The sequence below is a fragment of the Panulirus ornatus genome, chromosome 3 (genome assembly GCF_036320965.1).
Source record: "Panulirus ornatus isolate Po-2019 chromosome 3, ASM3632096v1, whole genome shotgun sequence".
Classification (NCBI taxonomy): domain Eukaryota; kingdom Metazoa; phylum Arthropoda; class Malacostraca; order Decapoda; family Palinuridae; genus Panulirus; species Panulirus ornatus.
The window spans coordinates 2,581,534-2,595,872 of NC_092226.1; the positions used below are offsets into that span (position 1 = coordinate 2,581,534).

General features: G+C 42.5%; 1 protein-coding gene across 2 annotated transcripts in view; it reads left to right on the top strand.

The window, feature by feature from the left end:
* The window catches only part of LOC139760017 (mediator of RNA polymerase II transcription subunit 12-like protein), a 456,094-nt gene that overhangs the window by 185,845 nt on the left and 255,910 nt on the right, over positions 1 to 14,339 (top strand). For both annotated transcript variants that reach the window (XM_071682758.1, XM_071682766.1), the window contains exon 12: positions 8,705 to 9,023. In XM_071682758.1, the coding sequence (XP_071538859.1) occupies positions 8,705 to 9,023 (319 nt within the window). The remainder of the gene's footprint in view (positions 1 to 8,704; positions 9,024 to 14,339) is intronic.

Genomic DNA, 14,339 nt, shown 5'->3' on the forward strand with positions numbered 1-14,339 from the left:
CCAGCCCCCCCGCTCCCTCCCCTTTTAGTCGCCTTCTACGACTCGCAGGGAATACGTGGGAAGTATTCTTAATCCCCTATCCCCAGGGATAATATATATATATTTTTTTTTTTTTGCTTTGTCGCTGTCTTCCGCGTTTGCGAGGTAGCGCAAGGAAACAGACGAAAGAAATGGCCCAACCCACCCCCATACACATGTATATACATACGTCCACACACGCAAATATACATACCTACACAGCTCTCCATGGTTTACCCCAGACGCTTCACATGCCTTGATTCAATCCACTGACAGCACGTCAACCCCGGTATACCACATCGCTCCAATTCACTCTATTCCTTGCCCTCCTTTCACCCTCCTGCATGTTCAGGCCCCGATCACACAAAATCTTTTTCACTCCATCTTTCCACCTCCAATTTGGTCTCCCTCTTCTCCTCGTTCCCTCCACCTCCGACACATATATCCTCTTGGTCAATCTTTCCTCACTCATTCTCTCCATGTGCCCAAACCATTTCAAAACACCCTCTTCTGCTCTCTCAACCACACTCTTTTTATTTCCACACATCTCTCTTACCCTTACGTTACTTACTCGATCAAACCACCTCACACCACACATTGTCCTCAAACATCTCATTTCCAGCACATCCATCCTCCTGCGCACAACTCTATCCATAGCCCACGCCTCGCAACCATACAACATTGTTGGAACCACTATTCCTTCAAACATACCCATTTTTGCTTTCCGAGATAATGTTCTCGACTTCCACACATTCTTCAAGGCTCCCAGAATTTTCGCCCCCTCCCCCACCCTATGATCCACTTCCGCTTCCATGGTTCCATCCGCTGCCAGATCCACTCCCAGATATCTAAAACACTTCACTTCCTCCAGTTTTTCTCCATTCAAACTCACCTCCCAATTGACTTGACCCACAACCCTACTGTACCTAATAACCTTGCTCTTATTCACATTTACTCTTAACTTTCTTCTTTCACACACTTTACCAAACTCAGTCACCAGCTTCTGCAGTTTCTCACATGAATCAGCCACCAGCGCTGTATCATCAGCGAACAACAACTGACTCACTTCCCAAGCTCTCTCATCCACAACAGACTTCATACTTGCCCCTCTTTCCAAAACTCTTGCATTCACCTCCCTCACAACCCCATCTATAAACAAATTAAACAACCATGGAGACATCACACACCCCTGCCGCAAACCTACATTCACTGAGAACCAATCACTTTCCTCTCTTCCTACACGTACACAAGCCTTACATCCTCGATAAAAACTTTTCACTGCTTCTAACAACTTGCCTCCCACACCATATATTCTTAATACCTTCCACAGAGCATCTCTATCAACTCTATCATATGCCTTCTCCAGATCCATAAATGCTACATACAAATCCATTTGCTTTTCTAAGTATTTCTCACATACATTCTTCAAAGCAAACACCTGATCCACACATCCTCTACCACTTCTGAAACCACACTGCTCTTCCCCAATCTGATGCTCTGTACATGCCTTCACCCTCTCAATCAATATCCTCCCATATAATTTACCAGGAATACTCAACAAACTTATACCTCTGTAATTTGAGCACTCACTCTTATATATATATATATAGCCCTGGGGATAGGGGAGAAAGAATACTTCCCACGTATTCCCTGCGTGTCGTAGAAGGCGACTAAAAGGGAAGGGAGCGGGGGGCTGGAAATCCTCCCCTCTCGTTTTTTTTTTTTTTTTTCCCAAAAGACAATGTGTGGTGTGAGGTGGTTTGATCGAGTAAGTAATGTAAGGGTAAGAGAGATGTGTGGAAATAAAAAGAGCGTGTTTGAGAGAGCAGAAGAGGGTGTTTTGAAATGGTTTGGGCACATGGAGAGAATGAGTGAGGAAAGATTGACCAAGAGGATATATGTGTCAGAGGTGGAGGGAACGAGGAGAAGTGGGAGACCAAATTGGAGGTGGAAAGATGGAGTGAAAAAGATTTTGAGTGATTGGGGCCTGAACATGCAGGAGGGTGAAAGGAGGGCAAGGAATAGAGTGAATTGGATCGATTTGGTATACCGGGGTTGACGTGCTGTCAGTGGATTGAATCAGGGCATGTGAAGCGTCTGGGGTAAACCATGGAAAGCTGTGTTGGGCCTGGATGTGGAAAGGGAGCTGTGGTTTCAAGCATTATTGCGTGGCAGCTAGAGACTGAGTGTGAACGAATGGGGCCTTTGTTGTCTTTTCCTAGTGCTACCTCGCACACATGAGGGGGGAGGGGGATGGTATTCCATGTGTGGCGAGGTGGCGATGGGAGTGAATGGGGGCAGACAGTGTGAATTGTGTGCATGGGTATATATGTATGTATCTGTGTATGTATATATATGTGTACATTGAGATGTATAGGTATGTATATTTGCGTGTGTGGACGTGTGTGTGTGTATACATTGTGTATGGGGGTGGGTAGGGCCATTTCTTTCGTCTGTTTCCTTGCGCTACCTCACAAACGAGGGAGACAGCGACAAAGCAAAATAATGATAATAATGAATTATTATTATTATTATTATTATTATTATTATTATTATTTCCTAAATACATCCCATTCCTCCCCCACTCCCCTTACTTCCATTGTTCTCACCTTTTTCCATTCTGTACTCAGTCTCTCCTGGTACTTCCTCACACAGGTCTCCTTCTCAAGCTCACTTACTCTCACCACCCTCTTCACCCCAACATTCACTCTTCTTTTCTGAAAACCCATACAAATCTTCACCTTAGCCTCCACAAGATAATGATCAGACATCCCTCCAGTTGCACCTCTCAGCACATTAACATCCAAAAGTCTCTCTTTCGCACGCCTGTCAATTAACACGTAATCCAATAACACTCTCTGGCCATCTCTCCTACTTACATAAGTATACTTATGTATATCTCGCTTTTTAAACCAGGTATTCCCAATCATCAGTCCTTTTTCAGCACATAAATCTACAAGCTCTTCACCATTTCCATTTACAACACTGAACACCCCATGTATACCAATTATTCCCTCAACTGCCACATTACTCACCTTTGCATTCAAATCACCCATCACTATAACCCGGTCTCGTGCATCAAAACCACTAACACACTCATTCAGCTGCTCCCAAAACACTGGTTGGTAAGGTTATTTAATGTATGTATGACTCATGGTGAGGTGCCTGAGGATTGGCGGAATGCGTGCATAGTGCCATTGTACAAAGGCAAAGGGGATAAGAGTGAGTGCTCAAATTACAGAGGTATAAGTTTGTTGAGTATTCCTGGTAAATTATATGGGAGGGTATTGATTGAGAGAGTGAAGGCATGTACAGAGCATCAGACTGGGGAAGAGCAGTGTGGTTTCAGAAGTGGTAGAGGATGTGTGGATCAGGTGTTTGCTTTGAAGAATGTATGTGAGAAATACTTAGAAAAGCAAATGGATTTGTATGTAGCATTTATGGATCTGGAGAAGGCATATGATAGAGTTGATAGAGATGCTCTGTGGAAGGTATTAAGAATATATGGTGTGGGAGGAAAGTTGTTAGAAGCAGTGAAAAGTTTTTATCGAGGATGTAAGGCATGTGTACGTGTAGGAAGAGAGGAAAGTGATTGGTTCACAGTGAATGTAGGTTTGCGGCAGGGGTGTGTGATGTCTCCATGGTTGTTTAATTTGTTTATGGATGGGGTTGTTAGGGAGGTAAATGCAAGAGTTTTGGAAAGAGGGGCAAGTATGAAGTCTGTTGTGGATGAGAGAGCTTGGGAAGTGAGTCAGTTGTTGTTCGCTGATGATACAGCGCTGGTGGCTGATTCATGTGAGAAACTGCAGAAGCTGGTGACTGAGTTTGGTAAAGTGTGTGAAAGAAGAAAGTTAAGAGGAAATGTGAATAAGAGCAAGGTTATTAGGTACAGTAGGGTTGAGGGTCAAGTCAATTGGGAGGTGAGTTTGAATGGAGAAAAACTGGAGGAAGTGAAGTGTTTTAGATATCTGGGAGTGGATCTGGCAGCGGATGGAACCATGGAAGCGGAAGTGGATCATAGGGTGGGGGAGGGGGCGAAAATTCTGGGGGCCTTGAAGAATGTGTGGAAGTCGAGAACATTACCTCAGAAAGCAAAAATGGGTATGTTTGAAGGAATAGTGGTTCCAACAATGTTGTATGGTTGCGAGGCGTGGGCTATGGATAGAGTTGTGCGCAGGAGGATGGATGTGCTGGAAATGAGATGTTTGAGGACAATGTGTGGTGTGAGGTGGTTTGATCGAGTAAGTAACGTAAGGGTAAGAGAGATGTGTGGAAATAAAAAGAGCGTGGTTGAGAGAGCAGAAGAGGGTGTTTTGAAGTGGTTTGGGCACATGGAGAGGATGAGTGAGGAAAGATTGACCAAGAGGATATATGTGTCGGAGGTGGAGGGAACAAGGAGAAGAGGGAGACCAAATTGGAGGTGGAAAGATGGAGTGAAAAAGATTTTGTGTGATCGGGGCCTGAACATGCAGGAGGGTGAAAGGAGGGCAAGGAATAGAGTGAATTGGAGCGATGTGGTATACTGGGGTTGACGTGCTGTCAGTGGATTGAATCAGGGCATGTGAAGCGTCTGGGGTAAGCCATGGAAAGCTGTGTAGGTATGTATATTTGCGTGTGTGGACGTATGTATATACATGTGTATGGGGGGGGTTGGGCCATTTCTTTCGTCTGTTTCCTTGCGCTACCTCGCAAACGCGGGAGACAGCGACAAAGTATAATAAAAAAAAAATAATTATTATTATTATTATTATTATTATTGTTATTATTATTATTATTATTATTATTTTACTTTGTTGCTGTCACCCACATTAGCTAGGTAGCGCAAGGAAACAGACGAAAGAATGGCCCAACCACCCACATACACAAGTATATGCATGCACAACCATACACGCACATATACATACCTATACATCTCAACATATACATATATATACACACACAGATATATACATATATACACATGTACGTAATTCATACTGTCTGCCTTTATTCATTCCCTTTGCCACCCCGCCACACATGAAATAACAACCCCCTCCCCCCGCATGTGCGAGGTAGCGCTAGGAAGAGACAACAATGGCCACATTCATTCACACTCAGTCTCTAGCTGTCATTTATAATGCACCGAAGCCACAGCTCCCTTTCCACATCCAGGCCCCACAGAACTTTCCATGGTTTACCCCAGACGCTTCACATGCCCTGGTTCAATCCATTGACAGCACGTCGACCCCTGTATACCACATCGTTCCAATTCACTCTATTCCTTGCACGCCTTTTACCCTCCTGCATGTTCAGGCCCCGATCACTCAAAATCTTTTTCACTCCATCTTTCCACCTCCAATTTGGTCTCCCACTTCTCTTTGTTCCCTCCACCTGACGTGTATATCCTCTTGGTCAATCTGTCTTCTCTTATTCTCTCCATGTGACCAAACCATTTCAAAACACCTTCTTCTGCTCTCTCAACCACACTCTTTTTAGTACCACACATCTCTCTTACCCTATTATTACTTACTCGATCAAACCACCTCACACCACATATTGTCCTCAAACATCTCATTTCCAGCACATCCACCCTCCTCCACACAACTCTATCTATAGTCCATGCCTCGCAACCATATAACATTTTGTTGGAACCACTATTCCTTCAAACATACACATTTTTGCTTTCCGAGATAATATTCTCGACTTCCACACATTCTTCAACGCTCCCAGGACTTTCGCCCCCTCCCCCACTCTATGATTCACTTCCGCTTCCATGGTTCCATCCACTGCCCAATCCACTCCCAGATATGTAAAACAGTTCACTTCCTCCAGTTTTTCTCCATTCAAACATACCTCCCAATTGACTTGTCCCTCTACCCTACTGTATTTAATAACCTTGCTCTTATTCACATTTACTCTCAGCTTTCTTCTTTCAGACACTTTACCAAACTCAGTCACCAGCTTCTGCAGTTTCTCACACGAATCAGCCACCAGCGCTGTATCATCAGCGAACAACAACTGACTCACTTCCCAAGCTCTCTCATCTACAGCAGACTGCATACTTGCCCCTCTTTCCAAAACTCTTGCATTCACCTCCCTAACAACTCCATCCATAAACAAATTAAACAACCAAGGAGACATCACACACCCCTGCCACAAACTGACATTCACTGAGAACCAATCACTTTTCTCTCTTCCTACACGTACACATGCCTTACAGCCTCGATAAAAACTTTTCACTGCTTCTAACAACTTGCCTCCCACACCATATATTCTTAATACCTTCCACAGAGCATCTCTATCAACTCTATCATATGCCTTCTCCAGATCCATAAATGCTACATACAAATCCATTTGCTTTTCTAAGTATTTCTCACATACATTCTTCAAAGCAAACACCTGATCCACACATCCTCTACGATTTCTGAAACCACACTGCTCTTCCCCAGTCTGATGCTCTGTACATGCCTTCACCCTCTCAATCAATACCCTCCCATATAATTTACCAGGAATACTCCACAAACTTATACCTCTGTAATTTGAGCACTCATTTTTATCCCCTTTGCTTTTGTACAGTGGCACTATGCAAGCATTCTGCCAATCCTCAGGCACCTCACCATGAGTCATACATACATTAAATAACCTTACCAACCAGTCAACAGTACAGTCACCCCCTTTTTTTGATAACTTCCACTGCAATACCATCCAAATCTGCTGCCTTGCTGGCTTTCATCTTCCACAAAGCTTTTAGTACCTCTTCTTTGTTTACCAAATCCTTCTCCCTAACCCTCTCACTTTACACACCACCTCAACCAAAACACCCTATATCTGCCACTCTATCATCAAACACATTCAACAAGCCTTCAAAATACTCACTCCATCTCCTCACATCACCACTACTTGTTATCACCTCCACATTAGCCCCCTTCACTGAAGGTCCCATTTGTTCCCTTGTCTTACACACTTTATTTACCTCCTTCCAAAACATCTTTTTATGCTCCCTAAAGTTTGATGATACTTTCTCACCCCAACTCTCATTTGCCCTCTTTTTCACCTCCTGCACCTTTCTCTTGACCTTATGCCTTTTTCTTTTATACATCTCCCAATCATTTGCACTATTTCCCTGCAAAAATCGTCCAAATGCCTCTCTCTTTTCTTTCACTAATAATCTTACTTCTTCATCCCACCACTCACTACCCTTTCTTATCTGTCCACCTCCCACGCTTCTCATGCTACAAGCATCTTTTGCGCCAGCCATCACTGCATCCCTGAATACATCCCATTCCTCCCCCACTCCCCTTACGTCCTTTGTTCTCACCTTTTTCCACTCTGTACTAGTCTTTCTTGGTACTTCCTCACACAAGTCTCCTTCCCAAGTTCACTTACTCTCACCACTCTCTTCACCCTAACATTCTCTCTTCTTTTCTGAAAACCTCTACAAATCTTCACCTTTGCCTCCACAAGATAATGATCAGACATCCCTCCAGTTGCATCTCTCAGCACATTAACATCCAAAAGTCTCTCTTTCGGGTGCCTATCAATTAACACATAATCCAATAACACTCTCTGGCCATCTCTCCTATTTACATACGTATACTTATGTATATCTCTCTTTGTAAACCAGGTATTCCCAATCACCAGTCCTTTTTCAGCACATAACTCTACGAGCTCTTCACCATTTCCATTTACAACACTGAACACCCCATGTACACCAATTATTCCCTCAACTGCCTTATTACTCACCTTTGCATTCAAATCACCCATTACTATAACCTGGTTTCGTGCATCAAAACTACTAACACACTCACTCAGCTGCTCCCAAAACACTTGCCTCTCATGATCTTTCTTCTCATGCCCAGGTGCATATGCACCAACAATCACCTATCTCTCCCCATCCACTTTCAGTTTTACCGATAGCAATCTAGAGTTTACTTTCTTACACTCTATCACATACTCCCACCACTCCTGTTTCAGGAGTAGTGCTACTCCTTCCCTTGCTCTTGTCCTCTCACTAACCCCTGACTTTACTCCCAAGACATTCCCAAACCACTCTTCCCCTTTACCCTTGAGCTTCGTTTCACTCAGAGCCAAAAGATCCAGGTTCCTTTCCTCAAACATACTACCTATCTCTCCTTTTTTCTCATCTTGGTTACATCCACACACATTTAGACACCCCAATCTGAGCCTTCGAGGAGGATGAGCACTCCCCGCATGACTCCTTCTTCTGTTTCCCTTTTCGAAAGTTAAGATACAAGGATTGGAGGGTCTCCAGCCCCCGCTCCCGTCCCTTTTTGTTGCCTTCTACGACACATGAGGAATTATATGGGCAATATTTATGAAAATACGGTACAAATCCCTGATGAAAGGATGGAGTTATATTACTACATGTTCAGAGAGGGTGAACAGTGCTCTATGTTTAGCCCTTACATGTGAATTAAAGCAGTCAAACCTGGAAACACTGATCTAACTTGGTAGTAATTTTTAAGCTGCTAGACTTAGGATTTGGGGAGTTTTCATGTTTGAGAGGCATTGATTTTCAGATCTTGACCTGTTGTCATGCCCTTCACATTGACATAAACTGTTTACATAGCAGACTTAAATATACATATAGTGTGTATGTATTCAGTCATTTTGAATTGTACATCATACTGGCTGTGAATTGTAATTAGTGATATAATTCTGAATTTTTTTACTTATTTCCATACAGAACCCAAGTAGCAACAGCAGCTCTGGTAGTAACACTTATTCGGGAAATAACAGTAGCAGCAACAACACCAGTGTTAGCAAGGATGAAGCTATTGTGCGTACACTCTGTGAATGGGCAGTGTCTGTGCAACGTTGTGGTGAACACCGTGCATTAGTTGTCGCCCGTTTGTTGGAAAAAAGACAAAATAATCTCTCCTCAGCAGAGAATGATCTTCCAGATGAGAAGGACTCTGTTACCTCTAATCAAATGATAGCACCAGGTGGATATATCTTCCAAAATCTTCTGCTGAAGTTCCTGGATACACAGGCTCCTGTTTATGGTAAGTCATTTCTATGTGTTTATCATTTCAAGAAGTATATTAGCAGTTAGATAGTTTTTCTTACAAAGTATAGCTTTCTTTGTATTGGTGAGCCTGTTCTGCTACTCTGATTCAACACAAAATGCCATGACAGACAGATTATGACAGAAATCCTTAGTGGTGGGTATTCTTGGTGTATTGGGGTAAGAATATTACTCACATATCCTCTGCATGTTAGGTGAGGCACCTAATGGGCAGAATGGGGGAGGTGGATGGGAACTCTCCTGTCCTATATTAGCAATTTTAAGAATACGAAGAGACTAAAACAAGTAAGGAATTTTTTTCCTATTTGTTACTTATTTCTGAATGTGCATTGATACAGTTAGAATAGAAGTAGGGGAGATAGTTGCTATGTTTGATAAGAGAAACATGGATTTTCTGGCTCTGAGTTAAATATGGTTGAAAGGGAAGGGAGTAGAATGTTTTAGGAATGTTCATTGGGTAAAGTCCAAGATTAGTGAGAGGGTAAGGCTTCTTGTCTCCCTCCCATCCATTCATCTTCATAACAAATCACTAGTCCCTACCCAGAAATGAAAAGCTCACCCTTGCCTCACACTGTCATGTATAATGCACCGAAACCACAGCTCCCTTTCCACATTTAGGCCCCACAAAACTTTCCATGGTTTACCCCAGACGCTTCACATGCCCTGGTTCAATCCATTGACAGCACTTCGACACCAGTATACCTCATCGTTCCAGTGCACTCTATTCCTTGCACACCTTTCACCCTCCTGCATGTTCGGGCCCCTATCGCTCAGAATCTTTTTCACTCCATCCTTCCACCTCCAGTTTTGTCTCCAACTACCCCTCGTTCCCTCCACCTCTGACACATATATCCTCTTTGTCAATCTTTCCTCACTCATTCTCTCCATGTGACCAAACCATTTCAATACATCCTCTTCTGATCTCTCATCCACACTCTTTTTATTACCACGCATCTCTCTCACCCTTTCATTACTTACTCGATCAAACCACCTCACACAACATATTGTCCTCAAACATCTAATTTCCAAAACATCCACCCTCCTCAGCACAACCCTATCTATAGCCCACGCCTGGCAACCATACAACATTGCTGGAACCAATATTCCTTCAAACATACCCATTTTTGCTTTACGAGATAAATTTCTTGCCTTTTACACATTCTTCATGGCTCCCTGAACTTTTGCCCCCTCCCCCACTCTGTGACTTACTTCCGCTTCCATGGTTCCATCCACTGCCAAATCCACTCCCAGATATCTAAAACACTTCACTTCCTCCAGTTTTTCTCCATTCAAACTTACCTCCCAATTGACTTGTCCCTCAACCCTTCTGTACCTAATAACCTTGCTCTTTTTAACATTCACTCTCAGCTTTCTTCTTTGACACACTTTACCAAACTCAGTCACCAGCTTCTGCAGTTTCTCACCCAAATCAGCCACCAGTGCTGTATCATCAGTGAACAACAACTGACTCACTTCCCAAGCTCTCTCATCCACAACAGACTGCATACTTGCCCCTCTTTCCAAGACTCTTACATTCACCTCCCTGACAACCCCATCCATGAACAAATTAAACAACCATGGAGACATCACACACCCCTGCCACAAACCAACATTCACTGAGAACTAATCACTTTCCTCTCCTCCTACATGTACACATGCCTTACATCCTCGATAAAAAATTTTCACTGCTTCTAACAACTTACCTTCCTTACCATATATTCTTAATACCTTCCACAGAGCATCTCTATCAACTCTATCATATACCTTCTCCAGATCCATAAATGCTACATACAAATCCACTTGCTTTTCTAAGTATTTCTCTCATACATTTTTCAAAGCAAACACCTGATTCACACATTCTCTACCACACCTGAAACCACACTGCTCTTCCCCAGTCTGATGCTCTGTACATGCCTTCACCCTTTCAATCAATACCCTCCAATATAATTTCCCAAGAATACTCAACAAACTTATACCTCTTTAATTTGAGCACTCACTCTTATCCCCTTTGCCTTTGTACAGTAGCACTATGCAAACATTCTACCAGTCCTCAGGCACCTCACCACGAGTCATACATACATTAAATAACCTTACCAACCAGTCAGCAATACAGACACCCCCTTTTTTAATAAATTCCACTGCAATACCATCTAAACCTGCCACCTTGCCAGCTTTCATCTTCCTCAAAGCTTTTACTACCTCTTCTCTGTTTACCAAATCCTTCTCCCTAACCCTCTCACTTTGCACACCACCTCAACCAAAACACCCTATATCTGCCACTCTATCATCAAACACATTCAACAAACTTTCAAAATACTCACTCCATCTCCTCACATCACCACTACTTGTTATCACCTCCCCATTAGCCCCAGTCACTGATGTTCCCATTTGTTCCCTTGTCTTATGCAGTTTATTTACCCCCTTCCAAAACATCTTGTTATTCTCCCTAAGATTTAATGATACTTTCTCACCCCAACTCTCATTTGCCCTCTTTTTCACCTCTTGCACCTTTCTCTTGACCTCCTGCCTCTTTCTTTTATACATCTCCCAGTCATTTGCATTATTTCCCTGCAAAACTTGTCCAAATGCCTCTCTCTTCTCTTTCACTAATAATCTTACCTCTTCATCTCACCTCTCACTACCCTCTCTAATCTGCCCACCTCCCATGCTTCTCATACCACAAGCATCTTTTGCACAAGCCATCACTGCTTCCCGAAATACATCCCATTCCTCCCCCACTCCCCTTACGTCCTTTGTTTTCATCTCTCTCCATTCTGTACTCAGTCTCTCCTGGTACTTCCTCTCACAAATCTCCTTCCCAAGCTCACTTTCTCTCACCACTCTCTTCACCCCAACATTCTCTCGTCTTTTCTGAAAAACTGCAAATCTTCACCTTTTCCTCCACAAGATAATGATCAGACATCCCTCCAGTTGCACCTCTCAGTACATTTACATCCAAAAGTCTCTCTTTTGTGCGCCTATCAATTAACACATAATCCAATAACACTCTCTGGCCATCTCTCCTACTTACATACGTATAGTTATATATAACTCTCTTTTTAAACCAGGTATTCCCAATCACCAGTCCTTTTTCAGCACATAAATCTGCAAGCTCTTCACCATTTCCATTTACAACACTGAACACCCCATGTACACCAATTATTCCCTCAACTGCCATATTACTAATCTTTGCATTCAAATCACCCATCACTATAACCCAGTTTCGTGCATCCAAACTACTAACACACTCACTCAGCTGCTCCCAAAACACTTGCCTCTCATGATCTTTCTTCTCATGCCCAGGTGCATGTGCAATAATAATCACCCATCTCTCTCCATCCACTTTCAGTTTTACCCATATCAAACTAGAGCTTACTTTCTTACACTCTATCACATACTCCCACCACTCCTATTTCAGGAGTAGTGCTACTCCTTCCCTTGCTCTTGTTCTCTCACTAACCCCTGACTTTACTCCCAAGACATTCCCAAACCACTCTTCCCCTTTACCCTTGAGCTTCGTTTCACTCAGAGCCAAAAGATCCAGGTTCCTTTCGTCAAGCATACTACCTATCTCTCCTTTTTTCTCACCTTGGTTACATCCACACACATTTAGACACCCCAATCTGAGTCTACGAGGAGGATGAGCACTCCCCGCGTGACTCCTTTTTTTGTTTCCCCTTTTAGAAAGTTAAAATACAAGGAGAGGTGTGTTTCTACCCCCCCCCCCCCCCCCCCCCCCCCCCCCACTCCCGTCCCCTTTAGTCGCCTTCTACAACACATGAGGTGTGCGTGGGAAGTATTCTTTCTCCCCTATCCCCAGGGATAGGGGAGACTTCATATATGCTTGTATTGCCTTCAGAGGATGATATGAAACTGTGGCCTGTGTTTGTGTCATTATCAGATATAAGAATTAAGAACAGGGAGGATGCAAGTACAGTTGCTTGGGGGTTCTGAGCTTTTACCATGGAGGCACAGGAGATGGCATGGTTTGCAGCTATTAGTTGTTATCTGTTCGTTAAAAAGTTGTGTATCCATGTATCAATTTTTCTGGTTATTCCCATCCTTATCATTTTTTGTGCTATGACACCATGGTCACATTTGTCAAATACTCTTGCTAAGAAGTGGCACTGGAGTTCACTAGTTATGGAGACTCATATTGCCATGGCCACCCCCTGAAGGGAGTTCTACTTGGAGCAGGCATCAGAGATATAGATAGATATAGATAGATAGTCTGTGTAAATCATGTGCTGTAGTGTTGAATCAAATTATTGAGATTCAAAACACAAATGATATGATTTGAAACAAAACTCTGTCCAATTCTTTAGCCACAAAGAAATGTAGTATATGATGAATCAAATTTGTTATACACAGTTGACAATCTTAGTAAGATAATAGAGATACTTAGATCTGGTAGATGTTGAACCTGAGTGATTTGCCAGAGAGACACATGTTGAATTTTTTTAATGAAGTGCTGCTACCATTAGTGAGGATGATATTGTTTCCCAAAATAATTTTCTTCTACCTATTTCAAGACAACAGCCCTCTCCACTCATCATGGTTTGTCACAAATTGGTTCCTGTAACACCCTGAAATTACATTGTTGCCACATCTACCTACATCCCCAAGACTGAATCCCATAGAAAATGTTTGGGTAGCCTTGATATACAAAATTGGCCAAAATGATTCCAAAAACAATGCCATAGCCAGGAGCAACTCATTACTAGTGTGATGTTGGCATGAGAAGGCCAAAGAAGCCTTTTAACTCTGCTGGGGTTAACATATATTTTTCCGACTGTGTATTATAAGTAGATTTGAATATAATTTTGTTGTATGGTCATCAGTCAAACAGATGAACATTAGCAAGTTAGAGGTCATTCAGAATTACTCCACAAGCAAACTTGTGGGGGTAGAAGTACCTTGGATCTTTGCAGCCAAGAAGTGAAACATAATTGACGAGATATGCACAACAGCAAACATTTGGCATAAAGAATAATAATTTAAACCTGAAAGCTTCTGAGCAGGGAAAATACAGAAATATCAAGTTTTGAATGATACCTAGGGCTACACCAAAAAGATGTAAAACAAAAATATTTGTTTAGCAAAAAAGGGTGATAAGATTACATAATGCAACACCAGGAGAAATAAGAAACACACTGGGAACAACTGCAGAAAAATTTTAAGAACACTAGATTTATGATTAGAGTTAGTCCCTGATGAGCCTTGGATTGATTGTGATGAAGAATATGTGGCTATGAAAAGAAACAGTTTTCTAAACCTTTAATTCAACAGACAA